The sequence below is a fragment of the Rhinopithecus roxellana genome, chromosome 8 (genome assembly GCF_007565055.1).
Source record: "Rhinopithecus roxellana isolate Shanxi Qingling chromosome 8, ASM756505v1, whole genome shotgun sequence".
Classification (NCBI taxonomy): domain Eukaryota; kingdom Metazoa; phylum Chordata; class Mammalia; order Primates; family Cercopithecidae; genus Rhinopithecus; species Rhinopithecus roxellana.
Genome location: NC_044556.1, coordinates 5798904 through 5820806, shown reverse-complemented (window position 1 = coordinate 5820806; position 21903 = coordinate 5798904). Strand labels below are relative to the sequence as shown.

The 21903-nt window shown below is 41.5% G+C and overlaps 1 protein-coding gene across 1 annotated transcript in view; it reads right to left on the bottom strand.

Moving 5' to 3' along the window:
• Positions 1-457: 457 nt before the first annotated feature.
• ZNF560 (zinc finger protein 560) overlaps positions 458-21903 on the bottom strand; it is a 37689-nt gene continuing 16243 nt past the window's right edge. Inside the window, exons 3-10 of the mRNA XM_010373834.2 lie at positions 9239-9330; positions 8114-8240; positions 6791-6871; positions 5213-5295; positions 4274-4400; positions 3511-3591; positions 2989-3071; positions 458-2221 (exon numbers count right to left, since the gene is read on the bottom strand). Of these exons, the coding sequence (XP_010372136.2) occupies positions 458-2221; positions 2989-3071; positions 3511-3591; positions 4274-4400; positions 5213-5295; positions 6791-6871; positions 8114-8240; positions 9239-9268 (2376 nt within the window). The 5' untranslated portion in view covers positions 9269-9330. The remainder of the gene's footprint in view (positions 2222-2988; positions 3072-3510; positions 3592-4273; positions 4401-5212; positions 5296-6790; positions 6872-8113; positions 8241-9238; positions 9331-21903) is intronic.

Sequence of the window (21903 nt, the reverse complement as noted above, 5' to 3'; positions counted from 1 at the left end):
AGCACATGATCCAACGTGAGGTCAGGAGTTCTAGACCAGCTTGGCCAACATGGTGAAATTCTGTCTCTACCAAAAATATAAAAAATTAGTCAGGTGTGGTGGTGCATGCCTGTAATCCCAGCTACTTGGGAGGCTAAAGCAGGAGAATCGCTTGAACTTAGGAGGCGGAGGTTGCAGTGAGCCAAGAATCACGCCACTGCACGCCAGCCTGGGTGACAAAGCAAGACTCATCGGGAAAAAAAAAAAGAGAGAGAAGAACTATGTTTTCCCACACCCCTTACATTTATAGGGTTTCTCTACAGTGTGAAGTTGTGCATGTCTAGAAAGATTCAAGTGCTTAGGCTCACATTCCTTACATTGACAGTATTACTCTCTCCTGTGAATTTTTACATGTTCAGTTAGGCTTGAGGAAACAGCAAAGGTTTTTCCACATTCTTCACATCCATAGGGCTTCTCTCTAGTGTATTTTCAAATGTGCAATACGAGCTGAGAAAGAAGCAAAGGCTTTCCCACACTGGTCACATTCAAAGGATTTCTCTCCCATATGAGTTCTTAAATGTTGAATACGTCCTGAGGATGTACGGAAGGCCTTCCCACATTCCTTACATTTATAGGGCTTCTCTCCAGTGTGAATTCGCACATGATTAGTAAGATCTGAATGACAAGTGAAGACTTTCCCACAGTCCTTACATGTATAGGGCTTTATTTCGGTGCGAGTTCTTAAGCGATCATGAAAGCACAAGGAATTTCGAAAGGACTTTCCACATGTGTTACATTCAGAGGTCTTCTCTGCAGCATGAGTTTTTAAGTGTTGAGTTAGTACACAAGACCTACTGTAAGCTTTTTCACATGCATTACATTTATAGGGTTTATATCCAGTGTGAGTTCTTAAATGATCAACTAGACTGGAGGAGACAACAAAGGCTTTCTCACACTCCTTATATTCATAGGGCTTGTCTCCAGTGTGTCTTCTTCGCAAATGTTTAGTAAGGTCTGAGCGTTCTGTGAAGGCTTTTCCACATTTCTTACATTCATATGGCTTCTCTCCACTGTGTCTTCGTAAATGTTTAGTAAGGTATGAGCGCTCAGTGAAGGCTTTCCCACATTTCATACATTCATAGGGTTTCTCTCCAGCATGTGTTCGTAAATGTTTGGTAAGATATGAGCACTTAGCGAAAGTTTTCCCACATTTCTTACACTGATAGAGTCTCTCTTCTGTGTGAGTTTGCATGTGAATACGAAGATAGGCAGAAGAGGTAAATGGTTTCCCACATTTGTAACACTTAAAGGGTTTATCTCCAGTGTGAGTTCTCAAATGAGCAAAAAGAGATGCGAAAGAAACAAAGACTTTCCCACACTGGTCACAATCAAAGCGTTTCTGTCCTGTGTTACTTCTTCTATCTTCAATAACACCTGAGGATGTACCAAAGGCCTTCCCATATTCCTTATGCTCATATGGCATCTCTCCATTATGAACTCTCAAATGTCCAAAAAGAGATGGGTAAGAAATAAAGGCCTTCCCACAGTGGTCACATTTAAAGGTTTTCTCTCTAGCATGACATCTTATATGTTCAATAAGGCCTGCAGATGTACCAAAGGCTTTACCACATTCCTTACACCCATAGGGCTTCTCTCCAGTGTGAGTTCGTACATGTTCAAGAAAGCCTGATGGCACAGTGAAGGTTTTGCCACAGTGCTTACATTTATAAGGTTTTATCCCAATGTGGGTTTGCACGTGATTATTAAGATGGATAGGATATCTAAAATCTTTTCCACATTCCTTACATTCACAGGGGTTTTTAATAATGTGTGTTTCAACATTTACAGCATGGCTTGTGGAGTGAGTAAATGTTTCCCCACATTGCTTCCACTCATAGAGTTTTTCTCCACTCTGAGTTTTCCTGTGTGCTTCATGGTGTGACTGATGAACCAAGCCTTTCCCACAGTCAATGCATTCAAAGGATTTGTCTTGTGTACACTTTCTCTGGACCTGAACATTTAAAATCAGGCTGAAAGATTTTCCATGCTTACTGAACACAGAAACTTTCCTTATGGTAGAAGTTTTATTGTACAGAGAAAGAAGGTCTTTTGCATACTGAATACATTCAGATGTGTTCTCTCTATTTTGAGTACTCACGTTGGTCTTAAGGCATGAATGTTTACAGAGGACATCTCCACATTGCTTACAGTCATAGAGTTCCTCTCCATTTTGGTTTCTTGCCTGTTAACACAGGAATGAACAATAAAGGAAGCATTTCAGCAGACTTATTAATAGATACCACTCATCTAAGAAACATGATAATCATTATTTTCCACTTTTATAACATGCATATAATTCCTACCCTTTGGATTTCCTTCAACTTGAATAATGGAACCCTACTGTAAGAATCCTATGCCATCTGCTCTAATCTTGGAAAGATTCCTATAGCTTTTCATGAAGTTATTTTTAAAACTCAAATGTCTAGTTATACGTGTCGCAATGAACATTCATGGGAAGTCTTAAGTACCAACCTTCATACTAGATATGGGATCTCTCTCCAGATATTTCTCCCATGGGTGAATTGGGTGAATGCCAAGTCTCTAAATTATCTATCATTTCTGCTGATTTCTTTCTTTTTTTTTTTTTTTTTTTGAGATGGGGTCTCACTCTGTTGCCCAGGCCTGAGTGTGCAGTGGCGCGATCTCGGCTCACTGCAACCTCCACCTCCTGGGTTCAAGCAATTCTTCTGCCTCAGCCTCCCGAGTAGCTGGGACTACAGGCACACACCACTACACCCAGCTAATTTTTGTATTTTTAGTAGAGATGGGGTTTCACCATATTGGCCAGGCTGGTCTCGAACTCCTGACCTCGTGATCCGCCTGCCTTGGCCTCCCAAAGTGCTGGGATTAGAGGCATAAGCCACCATGCCTGGCCATTTCTGCTGATTTCTACAATGCAACGTCAATCTTCTCTGAATGTGAAAAATAAAGTTATTTTGTTAATCTTACCAATTGTATCCCATTTGATGTTTTTAAACAAAAATTATCTTGCCAAAGGGCTGGCCCCTTGGTTTTCAGGCACATTTTCCATTCTGAAATAAAAGAGAAAAATATATATGAGAGTTTACATATTAAATGGTAGGTTAAATAAGAAGCAGACAGATTTGAGCAATTTATATATGTCTAAAATTTGGCAATCATATGGGGTCAAGTTTTAGTAGTTTTTAAAACAACTTATTCTATGAAAATTAAACACAATGGTGAACAGAAACAGTACTATCAGGGAAGGAAAAGTAAGAAAAATTAGAACAAAAGCATTAAACCATAAACATAAAGAAGGTCGTTTGTTAGATAACAGGGAAGTCTGGATAGAGGCAAAGCAATGGAGGATGAAACGTTAAGATATCCCAAAACATCCAAGCCCAGTGGACTCAGTCTTCTGATTCAAAGGGCATCTTCTAAAACTTCATTATGCTTCCAAACATACTGAGAACTTCTCATGGACCAGGGCTGTTCTTCACAAAAACTCACCTTGGAGAACTCTTGGCAATGTGCTCAACTCTTCCTCTTCCTCCAGCCAAGAGATCAGACTGGGTTTGAAGAGCTGGTAACCTGTACACAGGGAAAGATACACCAATGGAAGAGGCTCACGCAAGAAATGGCAAACTTTTCCACGAAATAGGGCCTACGTTTCTAATTAAAGCAGTGAAAAGCACTTAAATTGCATATATCCCATCTTTCTGTTCTCTGAAGACACTGGTTATCTGTGACCCCTGAAATTCACATTCAAGCTTAACCCATTTCCTGTTTGCCCCAAGAAATGAGCACTAGCAGTCAGCTGCACTTTTTCTTTCTAAATGGCAAATATTATATACAAATTTTAAAAACCACTAAAACCTTTATCAAAATAGAAACTAATGGAAGCTCAAAGAGAGATCTTGATTCTCCTGGGAAAACTCCCATACCAGTAGTTCTGAACTTTAGAGTGAATTACTCATCTGAAGACAGGGCCCCAACAAAAACTTTCTGATTTAGTACATCAAAGGTGGAGTCTGAGAGTGCACATGTCTAAGAGAGTGATGGTGATGCTACCGATGCAAACTACCACACAAGATTAAAACCCACTAGTACAGGAACTGTCTGTTATTTCCTATTTTATTCATGAAAAAAATTTTTTTTCAATGTGTATATATCCCACTGTATTCAGATTTGACATCACTAATCCTAGAGCACAGTAAGTACATAATTTGTATCTTGTTCCAGAAGAGGCTACAAGGGATGATGCCAGGCTTACCTACTGAGGACAGGTTCTTATAGTTTTCCAGCATCACATCACTATACAGGTTTCTCTGAGTTGGGTCCAGTAAAGTCCACTCTTCCTGGGTGAACTCCACAGCCACACTGTCAAAGGTTACCAGGTCCTAAACCAACAGACACATGCTGATTTGAGCCAAGTAACATCTCCACAAATGTTGGCTGAAGAATGAAGAAAGAGGATCCAATCCCTGTACAGGGTACCGAGTGGTCCCACTATCTATACCCCAAGGTTCAATGGCCCTAGGATCTCTTCTATCCACATTCACTCACTGTCAATTTCCTCCAATAACAAGGCTGTAACAGAACCTCTTAACGTAAACTTATCAACCACAACTAGACTGGGAGCTCTTCTCATTTGATTCCTCTCTACTGCAATACACTCCTGAGCACATGACAAACACTTGATAAATGATGACATGGAAAAATTCCTTTAGAACAGAATACTTTCATACCCCTTACCATCTGTCCTGGCACCCAGAAAAATAAATACATGGTTGGCACCAGGAAAATGAACATTAATTCATAACTACAAAAATACTGAGATAATTTTCAGGGTAACTCCTCAAAAATACTGAGATAATTTTCAGGGTAACTCCTCACCAATATGAGAGGTATGACTTTCTGGGGAAAATTCAACTAGGGTCTATATTTGCTTTAAGGAACAATAGAGACAGGTCTACCTACAAGAAAATGAGTCTTTGTTGGTATCATTACTCCAATTTTAGAAGGATACAACTTTCACACTAAGTTTGGATCTCCCCAAATTCATCATTATCAGAATATGTCTCCAGAGACATTGCTCCCTCTTGAGTGAATGCTATTTCTCTCAATTATCTTTTATGCTTATTTTCTACATACATTGAAAGTATCAATATTCTGAGTGTGAAAAATAAGAAATACCCTTTCTTAACATTACCGTTTGTATCCCATTAGAAATTTGTATTTTCCAAAAATCCTGCTGCAGTGCTGAAACACTGGTTTGATGTTTTATTGCCCAGTCTGAAATTAAACAAAAACATAAACTGAGGGTTTAAAAAAAAAAAAAGGTAAAATGAGAGAGTTAAAAATTATAGGCCTCATTCATATTTGTTTTTAAAATAATAAGAAAAAAAGAAAGTTAAATTTGAACATTTAGACTATGTCAAAAATTTGGCAATAAGAATAAAGGGTCAAAATTTTAGCTAATTTGCTACAAATTGACTCATTTAAATTTAAAACTAATGTCAAACAGAAAATGTTATCAGAACAGTAGGAAAGATCTGGACCAAGGCCATAGTTCAAAGCAAAGAACTTGAAAAACAAAATATATAGTTTCATAAGAACATACAAAGTTGGAATAGATGGAAATTTAAAGAGTATCAGAAATTGAATATTTTCTAACTTCTGAGATAAATGGCCTTAACCTTGTGACAGAAGGTGCAACTTCTGAGATAAATGGCCTTAACCTTGTGAGAGAAGGTGCATCTTGAAAAGTTCCCTCATTATGTTTCTGATGGTTTGGATGTTAGTTTCCTCCAAATCTCATATGGAAATGTAACACCAAATCCTGGAGGTGGAGCCTGGTGGGAGATTCTTGGATCATGGGGGCAGATCCTTCATGAATGGCTTAGTGACATCCTCGGAGTAATAAGTGAGTTCTTGTTCTGAGTTCATGTGAGACCTGGTAGTTTAAAACAGGAGTCTCCAACTCCGGGGCCATGGACCAGAACCAGGCCACACCACAGGAGGTGAGTGGCAGGGGAGCAAGTGAAGTTTCATTTGTATTTATAGCTGCTGTCCATCCTAATTGCCTCCTGAGCTCCACTTCTTGTCAGATCAGCGGCAGCATTAGATTCTTATAGAAAAGCAAACTCTATCATGAACTGTGCATGCGACGGATTTAGCTTGCGTGCTCCTTTTGAGAATCTAATGCCTGATGATCTGTCGCTGTCTCCCATCACCCCTAGATCCCCAAATGGGACCATCTGGTTACAGGAAAATAACCTCAGGGTTCCCATTGATTCTACATTATGGTGAGTTGTATAATTATTTCTTTATTAGAGTGTAATAATAGTAGAAATAAAGTGCACAATAAATGTAATGCACCTGAATCACCCTGAAATTATCTCCCTGCCACCTGGTCTGTGGAAAAATTGTCTTCCACAAATCTGGTCCCTGATGCCAAAAAAGTTGGGGACCGCTGGTTTAAAAAACTGTGACACCACCCCCAACTTCTCTTTTACCCCCTTTCTCATCATGTAATTTGTGGGCTCCTCCTTTGCCTTCTGCCATGATTGTAAGGTTTCTGAGGCTCTCACCTGAAGCAGATGTCAGAATCATGCTTTCTGTAGAGCCTGCAGAATCGTGAGCCAAAATAAACCTATTTTCTTTATAAATTACCCAGTCTCAGGTATTTCTTTCTTGCAACACAAGAACAGACTAACACAGCTTCCAACCATATTGAATTTCTCACTGACCAAGGTTCTTCACAAGGTTGTTCTTCACAGATACTCACCTTGGAGAACTCCTTGCTGCAAGGTCCTCAACTCTTCTTCTTCCAACCAAGAGATCACACTGGGTTTAAGGAGCTGAAACCCTTTACAAGAAGACATGATACATTAATGGAAGGCAGGCCAGGCACAGTGGCTCATGCCTGTAATCTCAGCACTTTGGGAGGCTGAAGTGGGTGGATTACCTGAGGTCAGGCGTTCAAGACCAGCCTAAGATGGTGAAACCCCCGTCTCTACTAAAAATACAAAAATTAGCTGGGTGTGATGGCGTGTGCCTATAATCCCAGCTACTTGGGAGGCTGAGGCAGGAGAATCGCTTGAACCTGGGAGACAGAGGTTGCAGTGAGTCGAGATCATGCCACTGCATTCCATCCTGGGCAACAAGAGCAAAATTCCATCTCAAAAAAAAATTAATGGAAGAGGCTCATGCAAGAGATGATAAACCTTATATTATAGAACTATAGTTCTTAGAGAAAGCAGTGAAATTTTTTCAAATGGACTAAAACTGAAAATATCTCTTCTTTCTGGGTCCCAAAAATTGGCTATCTCTAACCTCTGAAACGCAAATCCATGCTTATGTACACATTTACAAAGCAATAACCTTTCAGTCACAGAAATAAGGTAGGTTGTCAAACTCCTGAATGAAGAAAAAAAACAAAGTGAAACAAAGAAATCCTTGTATACTTGGAGAATAAAACTACACCAGTGATTCTTAATATTATAGTGTGTCAAATTGATGTGGAAGGATAGTTAAAACACAGATGATAATCCAAGTGGAGAGTTTCTGATTCAGTAGGTCAAAGGCAGAGACTAAGACTGTACATTTCTTTTTTTTTTTTTTTTTGAGACGGAGTCTTGCTCTGTCGCCCGGGCTGGAGTGCAGTGGCCGGATCTCAGCTCACTGCAAGCTCCGCCTCCCGGGTTTACACCATTCTCCTGCCTCAGCCTCCCGAGTAGCTGGGACTATAGGCGCCCGCCACCTCGCCCAGCTAGTTTTTTGTATTTTTAGTAGAGACGGGGTTTCACCGTGTTAGCCAGGATGGTCTGGATCTCCTGACCTCGTGATCCACCCGTCTCGGCCTCCCAAAGTGCTGGGATTACAGGCTTGAGCCACCGCGCCCGGCCAAGACTGTACATTTCTAAGGGAATAACAGTGATGCTGTTGAAACTGGACCACACTTTGAAAACGACCACAGTAATTAAGACCTATTATGGCAGGGACAATGTCTCTGGTGAATTCAGTGTTGAACAAACCAATTCTGGAACACGGCAAGTACACAATGTATATCTCTTCCCTAAGAGGCTACATAAAATGATGGCAGTCTTACCTACTTTGGCCACGTTCTCATAATTCTCCAGCATCACATCTCTGTATAAGTTTCTCTGAACTGGGTCCAGTAAAGTCCACTCCTCCTGGGTGAAGTCCACAGTTGTATCCTCAAAGATCACCAAGTCCTAAACCATCACATACATGCTGACTTCAGCCAAGTAACAGATCATGTTTGTAACATGGAGTGCAGTAACAGATCAACCAATGTTCAGCGAAGAATCAGTTAACAGACTCCAATGCCTATAAAGAGTTGTGAGGTCTCTCATTATCTACCCAAAGCTTAACAATTCCAGGTAAATCTCAGGTATTCCTCTCTCTATCCTTGCTCATTCACTACTTATCAATTCCAGTTGTATGGCTTTAATGGCACATCTCAAACATGAACTTCTCAACACAAGCAGACTGTGAGTGCTTTCTCATCTTATTTCCCTCTACTAAAAGATACCCCAGAGTACACTGCATCATATACTTGATAAACAGTGATGAATGATTAGCCTTTTTTTTTTTTGGAAGCAGGGTCTTGCTCTGTCACACAGGCTGGAGTGCAGTGGTGCGATCATAGTTCACTGCAGCCTTGACTTACTGGACTCAACTGATCATCCTGCCTCAGCCTCCCGAGTAGCTAGGACTATAGCCATGCACCACCATGCCTGGCTATTTATTTATTTATTTATTTTATAGAGACGATGTCTCACTATGTGCCCAGGCTGGTTTCAAATTCCTAAGATCAAGCGATAATGCCACTTCTCAGCCTCCCAAAGTGCTGAGATTACAGGTGTGAGCCACTGCGCCTGGCCAGGATTAGCCTTTGAGTAAAGAATGCTTTCATCTTCCTTTCCATCTGCCAGACCACTCAGCAAAATAAGAAACATATATCTGGCACCATAAGGGACGAAATTAATTAACAATTACTGAAATGCTGAAATGTTTTTCAAGGATTACCTTGAAAAGGGTTACCAGTATGAGAACCTCCACTCCCTGGGGAAATTCAACAAGTGACTCAGTGCTTCAGTGAGTCTTTATTTACTTAAAGAAGTTCTGGAGACACATCTGCCTAGAAGGAAATGTGTTTACCTGGTGATGCACGTATGTCATTTTGTGAAAGTATACACTTTCTGCATACCTGATAACTATTTGTCAAGAAGTAAGCCATCTTCCTTTCTGCCTCTGTCTTTTCTTCATGAAGGCAGATTGGGTTCCTATAAAGAAGACCTCCTGGAAGAGAAACAAGGCATAAGAACCAGACATAATCACAGTTCCAACATTCGCATGCATGGAAGTTATTCCATCCTGGTTCGAAATTCTCTTATAATTCATATAAACTCACACAAATATGCACTACATTCATAAAATACCACTGCAGTTCTGTCTCACCTAGAGCGAGAAAAAGGAATTGTGAGCCAAGCTGTCATAAGTAAAAGTATAATATCCTCATTGTACAGGTAAAAAAACTTTTTTTTTTTTTTTTTTGGGAGACAGGGTCTCACTCTGTCACCCAGGCTGGAGTGCAGTGGCGTGATCTTGGCTCACTGCAAGCTCCTGGGTTCACGCCATTCTCCTGCCTCAGCCTCCCAAGTAGCTGGGACTACAGGTGCCTGCTGCCACAACTGGCTAATTTTTTATAGTTTTAGTAGAGATGGGGTTTCACTGTGTTACCCAGGATGGTCTCGATCTCCTGACCTCGTGATCCGCCCACCTTGGCCTCCCAAAGTGCTGGAATTACAGGCGTGATCCACCACACCCGGCCAGGTAAAGAAACTTAAGATGAGAAATGTCTTTTTGTGCCCATGGTGATATAACTCACAAATGAGATTATGCAGCACCTCTTCTCAAAGCACACACATGAGGGGGCTAACTAACACAATAGCCCTCTCTGGCCCACTTCAACACCTCAGAAAGGAACTACTAGCGTGAATACTAAGGCCTAGAGTACTGGACTCTGTATTCTGCATGGGGTACTGATATGGTGTGGCTCTGTGTCCCCACCCAAATCTCATCTTGAATCGTAATAATCCCCACATGTCAAGGGCAGAACCAGGTGGAGGTAACTGAATCATGGGGGCAGCTTCCCCCATGCTATTTTCATGATAATGAGCGAGTCTCACAAGATCTAATGGTGGATCTTTTTTGTTTTTTGGTTTTTTTTTTTTGAAACGGAGTCTTGCTCTGTCACCCAGGCTGGAGTGCAATGGCGTGATCTCAGCTCACTGCAACCTCCGCCTCCCAGGTTCAAGCAATTCTCCTGCCTCAGCCTCCTGAGTAGCTGGGATTACAGGCACCCGCCACCACACCTGGCTAACTTTTGTATTTTTAGTAGATACGGGGTTTCACACCATGTTGGTCAGGCTGGTTCCGAACTCCTGACCTCATGATCCACCCACCTCAGCCTCTCAAAGTGCTGGGATTACAGATGTGAGTCACTGCACCCAGCCAATTTGATGGTTTTATAAGTATCTGGCATTTCCCCGGCTTGCACCCATTCTCTCTCCTGCCACCCTGTGAAGAGGTGCCTTCTGCCATTGATGTAAGTTTCCTGAGGGCTCCCCAGCCATGCAGAACTGTGAGTCAATTAAACCTCTTTTCTTTATAATTATCCAGTCTTATGTATTTTTTCACAGCAGCGAGAACAGACTAATATGGGTACCTAAAGCAGATTTTTGGAAAAACTTACCATAGGACAAATCCATGGCTTCTATCCTGTGAGGCTGGCAGTGAAATATGACTGGACACACTTTTTTGTAATTCCAAGGACATGTCAGGGTAGCTTATAAATCTAAGTGGCTAACTGGCAATCTATTCCTCTTTATATAGAGTATTCGGACTCAGGTAGACATCAATCATTAATCAACAAGCATTACTTATGTCATTAAATACCTTATATTAAATCTTTACTGCTGGTGATATGTGTGAAACCCACTAGAAATGGTATATGTACTGTATAAAATGAGTATTAATAACACCAACTGCCATTTATTAGGGACTGTTATATGTTAGACATTACATATATATATACACACATATATATATGCTCACTTATCTGAACAATATCCCTATTTAGTGCTGGAAAAAATCTAAATTCAGAAAACACAAATGACTCTTCTAATATCATCTACTTAGGAGGTGGTGAACCAGGACTTGAATACAGTCAAGTTTGTCCCTAAGTCTAATCCTCTGTGGTTGTTGTTACTCCCCTATAACGACTGCCATATAAAGGACTCTGGAAATTGATATCTGGCTTACTTAAAATGTGCTATTCTACTTTTGAATATAAAGAATTAGAACCAGAATGTCATGGCTTTACAAACAAGTCAGAACTCACTTCCAACTCTGGTTGCTTCAACAGGGTTCCAAGTAGAAACACTGAAGTTAGTGTTCTGAGCTCTACCCATTGCTCCTGCAAGAGGGCAAAAAACATGCAGAGCAGCAATAGAAAATCAGACTCTGCCCTACATTGACTATTTGATGGGTCTTCTCAGAAAATCATCTTTTTTTTTTTTTTTTTCTGAGACGGAGTCTCGCTCTGTCGCCCAGGCTGGAGTGCAGTGGCCGGATCTCAGCTCACTGCAAGCTCCGCCTCCCGGGTTCGCGCCATTCTCCTGCCTCAGCCCCCTGAGTAGCTGGGACTACAGGCGCCCGCCACCTCGCCCAGCTAATTTTTTGTATTTTTAGTAGAGATGGGGTTTCACCGTGTTAGCCAGGATGGTCTCGATCTCCTGACCTCATGATCCGCCCGTCTCGGCCTCCCAAAGTGCTGGGATTACAGGCTTGAGCCACCGCGCCCAACCAGAACATCATCTTTTATTATTATTCATGAGTTCTCTTTTTCCTAAAACTTCTGCTTGTATTTTTATTCCTTTCTTCCTTTATGGTTCTTACAAATCAAATGAAAAATGCAATTGAGGTCATCAACAGTATACAGAAGGAAACGAAAAAATTATTTGAACTTGAAAACAGACTATTTAGAAATACACAAAGGAGAAAAAACAAAAATGAAGAAAAATTGCAAGATTCAAGGGACATCATCAAAAGCAAATTTTTGAGTTACAGGAGTGCAAGAAGACAAGAAAGAAACAAAGAGAACACATACTTAAAGAAACAATAACAACAATGTTTCCACACTGAGGAAAATATATAAATATCCATACTCAGGAAGGGCAAACATCTCCAATCACATTCAATCCAAACAAGGCCACCCTAAGATATAATCAAACAGTCAAAACTGAAAAGCAAAGTGAGGATCTTGAAAGCAACATGAAAACATTAAAAAAGATGCAAATCACATATGAAGGAGTTCCAATAAGGCTATGAGCAGACCTGTCACCAAAGACCTTACAGGCCAGGAGAGAACAGGATGACATATATAAACTGCTGTCAGGAAAAACAAACCAAGAAAAAAAACTGCTCACAAAGAATACTATACCCAGCAAAGTTGTCCTTCAGGAATGAAAAGAGATGAAGATTTTCAAAGAAAAACAAAAGCAGAGGCAGTTCATCAACACCAGACCTAACAAGAAATGCTAAAGGGAGTTCTCAAGCATAAAAAAAGGCCGCTAATTAGTAACAAGAAAAAAAAGCGCAAAACTGAGGTAAAAATAAGCACCTAGTTAAATTCAGAATACTCAAACACTGTAATGGTGGTTTATAAAAGAATTATATCCTTACTATGAAGGTTAAGAGATAACAGTATTAGAAACAGTAAGAGCTAAAATAATTTAAGGGATAGACAATATTAAAATATGTAAATTATATCAAAAAAATAAAATGAGGAGAGGTTGAGTTAAAGTATAGTTATATTGTGTGATCACAGTTATTGGCTTAAAATATCCTGCTATAAGATGCTTCATATAAGTCTTACGGTAAGCACAAAGCAAAAATGTATAGCAGACACACAAGATAAAAAAAATTAAAGAATCAAAAGTACACCAGTAGAGAAAATTATTAATCATAAAAATAGACAAACAAAGAAACAAAGAATATAAAAAAAAACCAGAAAACTTAACGAGCCAGGTGCAGTGCCTCTTGCCACTAATCCCAGCACTTTGGGAAGTGGAGGCAGGCGGATCACTTGAGGCCAGAAGTTCAAGACTAGCCATGGCCAGCACAGTGAAACCTTGTCTCTACTAAAAATACAAAAATCAGCCAGGCATGATGGCAGGCACCTGTAATCCCAGCTACTCAGGAGGCTGAGGCATGAGAATTCCTTGAACGAGGCAGGAGAATCGCTTGAACCCGGCAGGCAACAGTTGCAGTGAGCCAAGATCACGCCAAGATCACACAACTGTTCTCCAGCCTGGGCTCTTTTTTCCCAAGGTAGGTACTTACCTACAACGATTACCCTGAATGCACACATACTAAATTGTTCAATTCAAAGACAGAATGGCCAAGTGGATTAAAAAAACAAACAAAGACACAAATGATATGTTGTTTACAAGGGACTCACTGCACCCTTAAGGACATACATAAATTAAAAACAAAAGGATGGGGGAAAAAAAACACTCCACGCAGACAGAAACTAAAAGACAGCTAGGTTAAGTATTACTTGTATCAGACAAAGTAAACTTTAAGCCAAAAACCATAACAGAACACAAAGGTCGTTATATGATAATAAAGGGATCTACTCATCAGTAAGAATAATTATAAATATACAACTGGCCATCTGAATTCATGGTTACCACATCTCCACTTTATTAGGGTAGATTCAACCTGCCATAGATTGAAAATACCCAGAAAAAAAAAACGCATAGGTCCAACTATATTATGCATGTGCAGATATTTTCCCTTCTCATTATTCCCCAAATAATACAGCAAAACAACTATTTACATAGCATTTACTTTAAGTATTACAGTAACCTAAAGATGTTTTAAAGTATATGAGAGGATGCACATGATTTTCAAACAAATACAACACCATTTAATAAGAGACTTGAACACGCCTAAATTTTGGTATCCATAGGTGGGGGAGGGGTTACAGGAAGCGGGGTTATTCTGAAACAAATCCCCCACAGATTCCAAAGGATGACTACATATGCCAACAACAACAGAGCACATAAATATATAAAGCAAATTAATAATAGATCTGAAAACAGAGATAGATTGCAATAAAATAATAGGGGACTTTAATACTCTACTTTCAACAATGGACAGACGATTCAGACAGAAAATCAATGAAGAAACATTAGACTAGAACTACACTTTAGACCAAAACAATCTAACAACATAAACAGAACATTTCATCCAACAGCAGCAAAATACACATTCTTCTCAAGTGCACACAGAACATTATCCAAGATAGATCATATGTTAGGCTACAAAACAACAAAGCAAGTCTTAATAAATTTAAGAAGGTTAGAATCATATCAAACATCTTTTCTTTTTTTTCTTTTTTTTTTTTTTATTGAGACGGAGTCTCACTCTGTCGCCCGGGCTGGAGTGCAGTGGCCGGATCTCAGCTCACTGCAAGCTCCGCCTCCCGGGTTCACGCCATTCTCCTGCCTCAGCCTCCTGAGTAGCTGGGACTACAGGCGCCCGCCACCTCGCCCGGCTAGTTTTTTGTATTTTTTAGTAGAGACAGGGTTTCACCATGTTAGCCAGGATGGTCTCGAACTCCTGACCTCGTGATTCGCCCGTCTCGGCCTCCCAAAGTGCTGGGATTACAGGCTTGGGCCACCGCGCCCGGCCTCAAACATCTTTTCTGACTACAGCTGTATGAAAATAGAAATCAATAATAGGAAGAAAATTAGAAAATTCACAAATAAGTGGAAACGAAGTAACACACACCTGACAAGCAAAGGATTTAAGAGGGCAATTAATAGCAATAATGCCTATATGAAAAAAGAAAATCACAAGTAAACACCCTAACACTGCACCTTGAGGACTCAGAGGAACAATAAGAACTAAGCTCAAAATTAGCAGAAGGAAGGAAATAATAAAGACCAGAACTGAAATAAATGAAACTAGAAAAACAACACAAAAAATAAAGGAACTGAAAAGTTTTCTGAAAAGATGAACAGGTCGGGCGCGGTGGCTCACGCCTGTAATCCCAGCACTTTGGGAGGCCGAGACAGGCGGATCACGAGGACAGGAGATCGAGACCATCCTGGCAAACATGGTGAAACCCCGTCTCTACTAAAAAATACAAAAATCTAGCCGGGCGAGGTGGCGGGCGCCTGTAGTCCCAGCTACTCGGGAGGCTGAGGCAGGAGAATGGCGTAAACCCGGGAGGCAGAGCTTGCAGTGAGCTGAGATCCGGCCACTGCACTCCAGCCTGGGCGATAGAGCGAGACTCCGTCACCAAAAAAAAAAAAAAAAAAAAAAAAAAAAATGAACAAACCTTTAGATAGACTAAGGAGTGAAGAGAAAAAAAAAAGGCTGGGCACAGTGGTTCACACCTGCAATTGCAGCACTTTGGGAGGCTGAGGTAAAAGGATCACTTGAGCCCAGGAATTCAAGGCCAGTCTGAGCAACATAGCAAGGTCCTTATCTATACAAAAAATGTTTTAAAAAATAGCTGGGACTGGGCATGGTGGCTCACACCTGTAATCTCAGCATTTTGGGAGGCCAAGGTAGGCAGATTGCTTGAGCTCAGGAGTCCGAGACCAGCCTAGGCAACACAGTAAAATCCTCTCTACAAAAAATACAAAAATTAGTTGGGTGTGGCAGTGCATGCCTGTAGTCCCAGCTATTCAGGAGGCTGAGGTAGGAGGATAGCTTGAGCCCAGGAGAGAGAGGCGGCAGTGAGCCGAGATCATGCCACTGCACTCCACCTGGGCAATACAGCCAGAGCTTATCTCAAAAGAAAAAAAGGGGGCCTCAGAATAACACCACCCATCTACAACCACCTGATCTTTGACAAATCTGACAAAAACAAGAAATGGGGAAACGATTCCCTATTTAATAAACGGTGCTGGGAAAATTTGCTAGCCATATGTAGAAAGCTGAAACTGGATCCCTTCCCTACACCTTATACAAAAATTAATTCAGGATGGATTAAAGACTTAAATGTTAGGCCGGGCGCGGTGGCTCAAGCCTGTAATCCCAGCACTTTGGGAGGCCGAGATGGGCGGATCACGAGGTCAGGAGATGGAGACCATCCTGGCTAACACGGTGAAACCCCGTCTCTACTAAAAAATACAAAAAACTAGCTGGGCGAGGTGGCGGGTGCCTGTAGTCCCAGCTACTCGGGAGGCTGAGGCAGGAGAATGGCATAAACCCGGGAGGCAGAGCTTGCAGTGAGCTGAGATCCGGCCACTGCACTCCAGCCTGGGCGACAGAGCGAGACTGCGTCTCAAAAAAAAAAAAAAAAAAAAAAAAAAGGCAGGCGCAGTGGCTCAAGCCTGTAATCCCAGCACTTTGGGAGGCCGAGACGGGCGGATCACGAGGTCAGGAGATCGACTGCATCCTGGCTAACACGATAAACCCCGTCTCTACTAAAAAATACAAAAAACTAGCCGGGCGATGTGGCGGGCGCCTGTAGTCCCAGCTACGTGGGAGGCTGAGGCAGGAGAATGGCCTGAACCCGGGAGGCGGAGCTTGCAGCGAGCTGAGATCCAGCCACTGCACTCCAGCCTGGGCGGCAGAGCAAAGACTTAAATGTTAGACCTAAAACCATAAAAACCCTAGAAGAAAACTTAGGCAATACCATTCAGGACATAGGCATGGGCAAGGACTTCACGTCTGAAACACCAAAAGCAATGGCAACAAAAGCCAAAATAGACAAAAGGGATCTAATTAAACTAAAGAGCTTCTGCACAGCAAAAGAAACTACCATCAGAGTGAACAGGCAACCTACAGAATAGGAGAAAATTTTTGCAATCTACTCATCTGACAAAGGGCTAATATCCAGAATCTACAAAGAACTTAAACAAACTTACAAGAAAAAAAATCAAACAACCCCATCAAAAAGTGGGCAAAGGATATGAACACACACTTTTCAAAAGAAGACATTTATGTAGCCAACAGACACATGAAAAAAATGCTCATCATCACTGGCCATCAGAGAAATGCAAATTAAAACCACAATGAGATATACCATCTCACACCAGTTAGAATGGCGATCATTAAAAAGTCAGGAAACAACAGGTGATGGAGAGGATGTGGAGAAGAAGGAACACTTCTACACTGTTGGTGGGACTGTAAACTAGTTCAACCATTGTGGAAGACAGTGTGGCGATTCCTCAAGGATCTAGAACTAGAAATACCATTTGACCCAGCCATCCCATTATTGGGTATATACTCAAAGGATTATAAATCATGATGCTATGAACACACATGCACACGTATGTTTATTGTGGCACTATTCACAATAGCAAAGACTTGGAACCAACCCAAATGTCCATCAGTGACAGACTGGATTAAGAAAATGTGGCACATATACACCATGGAATACTATGCAGCCACAAAAAAGGATGAGTTCATGTCCTTTGTAGGGACAAAGATGCAGCTGGAAACCATCATTCTCAGCAAAGTATCACAAGGACAGAAAACCAAACACCGCATGTTCTCACTCATAGGTGAGAATTGAACAATGAGAACACTTGGACACAGGGTGAGGAACATCACACACTGGAGCCTGTCGTGGGGTGTGGGGATGGGGGAAGGATAGCATTAGGAGAAACACCTAATGTAAATGACGAGTTAATGGGTGCAGCAAACCAACATGGCACATGTATACACACGTAACAAACCTGCATGTTGTGCACATGTACCCTAGAACTTAAAGTATAATAAAAATAAATGAATGAGTGAAAGAAAGAAAAAGAAAGAAAGAAAGAAAGAAAGAAAGAAAGAAAGAAAGAAAGAAAGAAAGAAAGAAAGAAAGAGAAAGAAAGAAACAAAGAAAGAAACAAAGAAAGTAAGAAAGCCAGCCAGCCAGCCAGCCAGCCAGGTAGGCATGGTAGCACAAACCTATAGTCCTAGCTACTCAGGAGACTGAGGTGGGAGGATCACTTGAGACCAGGAGGTCAAGGTTGCAGTGAGCCATGACTGCAGCACTGCACTCCAGCACAGGCAAGAGCAAGACCTTTTCTCAAAAAGAAATAAAAAAAGAACACTCAAAATCAGATATGAGAGAGGAAACATTACAACTGTTAACTACAGAAATACGAAGGATTGTAAGACTACTTGGAACAATCACATGCCAACAAACTGGATAACCTAGCAGAGATGTACAAATTTCTAGACACACACAACCTACCGAACACTAAATACTAAAAAGGAGAAAATCTGAACAGACCAATAATGAAGAAGGAGACCGAATCACTAACTAAAAACCTCCCATCAAACACACACCAAAAGGACTTGACTGCTTCGTGGTTGAATTACATAAGACATCTAAGAATATCTAAACCAATCCTTCTGAAATTATTCCAAAAAACTGAAGAAGGATGCTACAAAGAAACTTACAGGCCAATATCCCAAATGTATACAGATGCAAAAATCCTCAACAAAATACTAGAAAGCTGAATTCAACAGTACATTAAAATTATCATTCATAATGATCAAGTAGGATTTATCCCTGGAATGCATGGATGGTTCAACATATGCAAATCAATGTGATTAGTACCACATTAACAGAATTAAGTATAAGAATCATATGATCTTGTCAACAGATGCAGAAAAAGGATGAGACCACACCACTGCACTCCAGCCTGGACGACAGAGCAAGACTGCATCTCAAAAAGAAGAAGAAGAAAAACAAAAGGTGCTGAAGAACATTAACCAAAATATTTTTTTTTTTTTAGAGACAAAGTCTCACTCTGTCACCTACTCTAGAGGGCAATAGTGTGATCTCAGCTCACTGCAACCTCCACCTCCCAGGTTCAAGCAATTCTCATGCCTCAGTCTCCCTAGTAGCTGGGATGACAGGCATGCACTACCACACCCAGCTAATTTTTGTACTTTTGTAGAGACAGGGTTTTGCCATGTTGGCCACACTGGTCTTGAACTCCTGGCCTCCAGTGATCCTCCCGCCTCGATCTCCCAAAGTACTGGGATTACAGGCATGAGCCACCAAGCCCGGGCCCAAAATATTTGTAACCTCAAATAAGTTGAGAAACATGCTCAAGTATCTTAGGGGGAGAGGGATCAAGTACTCCTTCCATTCATTTTTTTAATGAGCTGCCATTCTCCATGAAAGGCATCTGCCATAACCCATGGAGCTGGCAGGGGCAGGGAGCATCAGCACCAAACCAGAATAGCATCGCAACATAGGAGGCACCTAGCAAGGTGCAGTTGGTGCAAATATACAAAAGAGGAGTGCAATTCTATTGCCAGGGTCCCTTCTTCAAATCAGTCACTTGTATATGTGCTAAGAAATGCCCAATTCACATGAACAAATGACTCCAGATCCTGGAGAAGAACAGGATAATCACCCCTCTTCCTGGGATCATGGCTGGTAAGCAGTATCCTGGGGTGCATGACTGGTACTAGCACAGGGTCCAAACTTTATGACAAAGACTTCAGGCCAACACTTGGAAGGGACAACACAAAGCATGGCACAACAATACACATAAACTCCTACAAGACAGGCAGCCTTCCCAAATGGTACAGAGTGGAAAGTAAAGTTCCTCTTCAAAGTTTCCCTTCTTGTTAAAGAATGAATCGTAAGTGTTAGAAATAATATTTTCTTCTAGGCTGGGTGCCATGACTCAGGCCTGTAATCCCAGCACTTTCAGAGGCTGAGGCAGGTGGATCACCTTGAGGGAAGAGCGAGACCCTCTCATATTGTTTTATATTGTTTTATACTCAGTACCTGTTCTAAGAAGAAACAAGGAAGTGAAACCAAAGGCAGGGAGCCCGGCACCAGGCACCAGACCCAAAACCAGACCCGAAACCAGGCTTGGGCCTGCCTGGCCTGAACCTAGTAGTTAAAAATCAACTCATGACTTAGCAACTGATGTTATCCACAGATTACAGACACTGTGTGGAAGAACATTGTGAAACTCCCTGCTCTGTTTTGTTTCACTCTGACTACCAGTGCATGCAGCCCCTGTCATGTACCCCCTAGATTGCTCAATCAATCACGACCCTTTCATGTGAAATCTTTAGTGTTGCGAGCCCTTAAAAGGGACAGAAATTGTGCACTCAGGGAGCTCAGATTTTAAGATGGTAGCTTGCCGACGCTCCCAGCTGAATAAAGCCCTTCCTTCCAAAACTCGGTGTCTGAGGGGTTTTGTCTGCAGCTCGTCCTGCTACAACCTGAGGTCAGGAGTTCTAAACCAGCCTGGCCAATATGGCAAAACCCCATCTCTAGTAAATATACAAAAATGAGCCAAGCGTGGTGGCAGGTGCCTGTAATCCCAGATACTTGGGAGGCCGAGGCAGGAGAATCACTTGAACCCAGGAGGTGGAGGTTGCAGTGAGCCGAGATCATGCCACCGTACTCTAGCCTGGGCAACAAGAGTGAGACTCTGTCTCAAAAAACAAAAAAGAAATAACAGTTTCTTTTAAAGATTAACTTCCTTCAAGCCTCCTTTCTTTGTGCTAATAACTCTTTGTTAGGCCCTATCCTATGTAGCTGTTAGATATAAGGGAATGAGTACATTCTATGTCCTTGTACTTTAACCAAGATACTTGTTCTAGACATGTTCAGGCATGTCCCAACTCACAGCTTATGCCCCTTCCTTATTTGGAAATGTTACTACTTCTCTAAGTCTTTTCATAAGCAACTTCCTTTTCCTTTGTTCTCCCTTGCCCTTACCTTTAGGAAAGTTTTAAGTTATTAGCCCATTAGGTTTAGCTTAGATTGTGCGGTCCAGCTCCAGCCAATAAAGACAGGACACAGTAGCAGGGAAAAGCTCCATAAGAGATAAAAATTGCTTCCCTCCTTTGTTTGTGTGTCCTCTCACCATTGTTCCATCTGTGAGGAGCACCCTTTCTGCAGAAAGTAAATTGCCTTGCTGAGAAAATTCTTTGTCTGAGCGCTAGTTCTTCTCAGCACCAAGGAACAAGCATTTCTAGAGTAATAAGCGTTTTACTTATACAGAAAATCAGCAAGCCACGAAAGGTCAAAGGGCACTTACAAGGGACTTTCCACCCCAGTTCAAAGTGATCTCACCCTTTTTGCCAACTGTGTTGTAAATGGGGCACTAAGTAACTTTTGTAGGATCTTTCAGGATCCCTCCAACACACTCTTGCAATTACACTTGGAGAGGCTCATGAAATTAAAGGATTTATTACACTCATAGATCCTAGAGAGGGAGGCATGCCATGCCATGGAGGGGGCCATGCTGGAGGAGGACCAAAGCAGGAGGCTCTGACAAGCAGGTAGGGAGCTGAGAGAGAAGCCTCCCTTGAGGGCAACTGCCTTTACTGGGGCTTGAGGTATAGTACTAAAGCAAAAGGCATTAGATTTCATTGGTGCATTTGAATGTTACTAGGTCATGGTCAGGGGAGGGCCAACAGAAGAACTTATAGCATAAGTACCTTATCATACTGGGACATCTTGTCACTTGAGCGGGGAGCTCACAGCCTGCTTGTTAGAATGCTAAGGCATCAAGAAAATATGAATTTTTAAAAATGTATAATGTATTCAGGGAAGAATGACAATATGGAACCTGGAATGAAGACATCTGGTTGGATCCAGATGAAAGACATGATCTTAAACCCCTGTTATGATTTGGATGTGGTCTGTCCCTATCACAACTCCTGTTGAGGCTTGGTCCTCAATATCACAGCACTGGGAGGAGGGGCCTAATGAGATGTTTGGGTCATGGGGGTGGATCCCACATAAACTGATTAATGCTGTCAGGCAGAAGTGAATTTTAGCTCACACAGAACTGGATTAGTGCC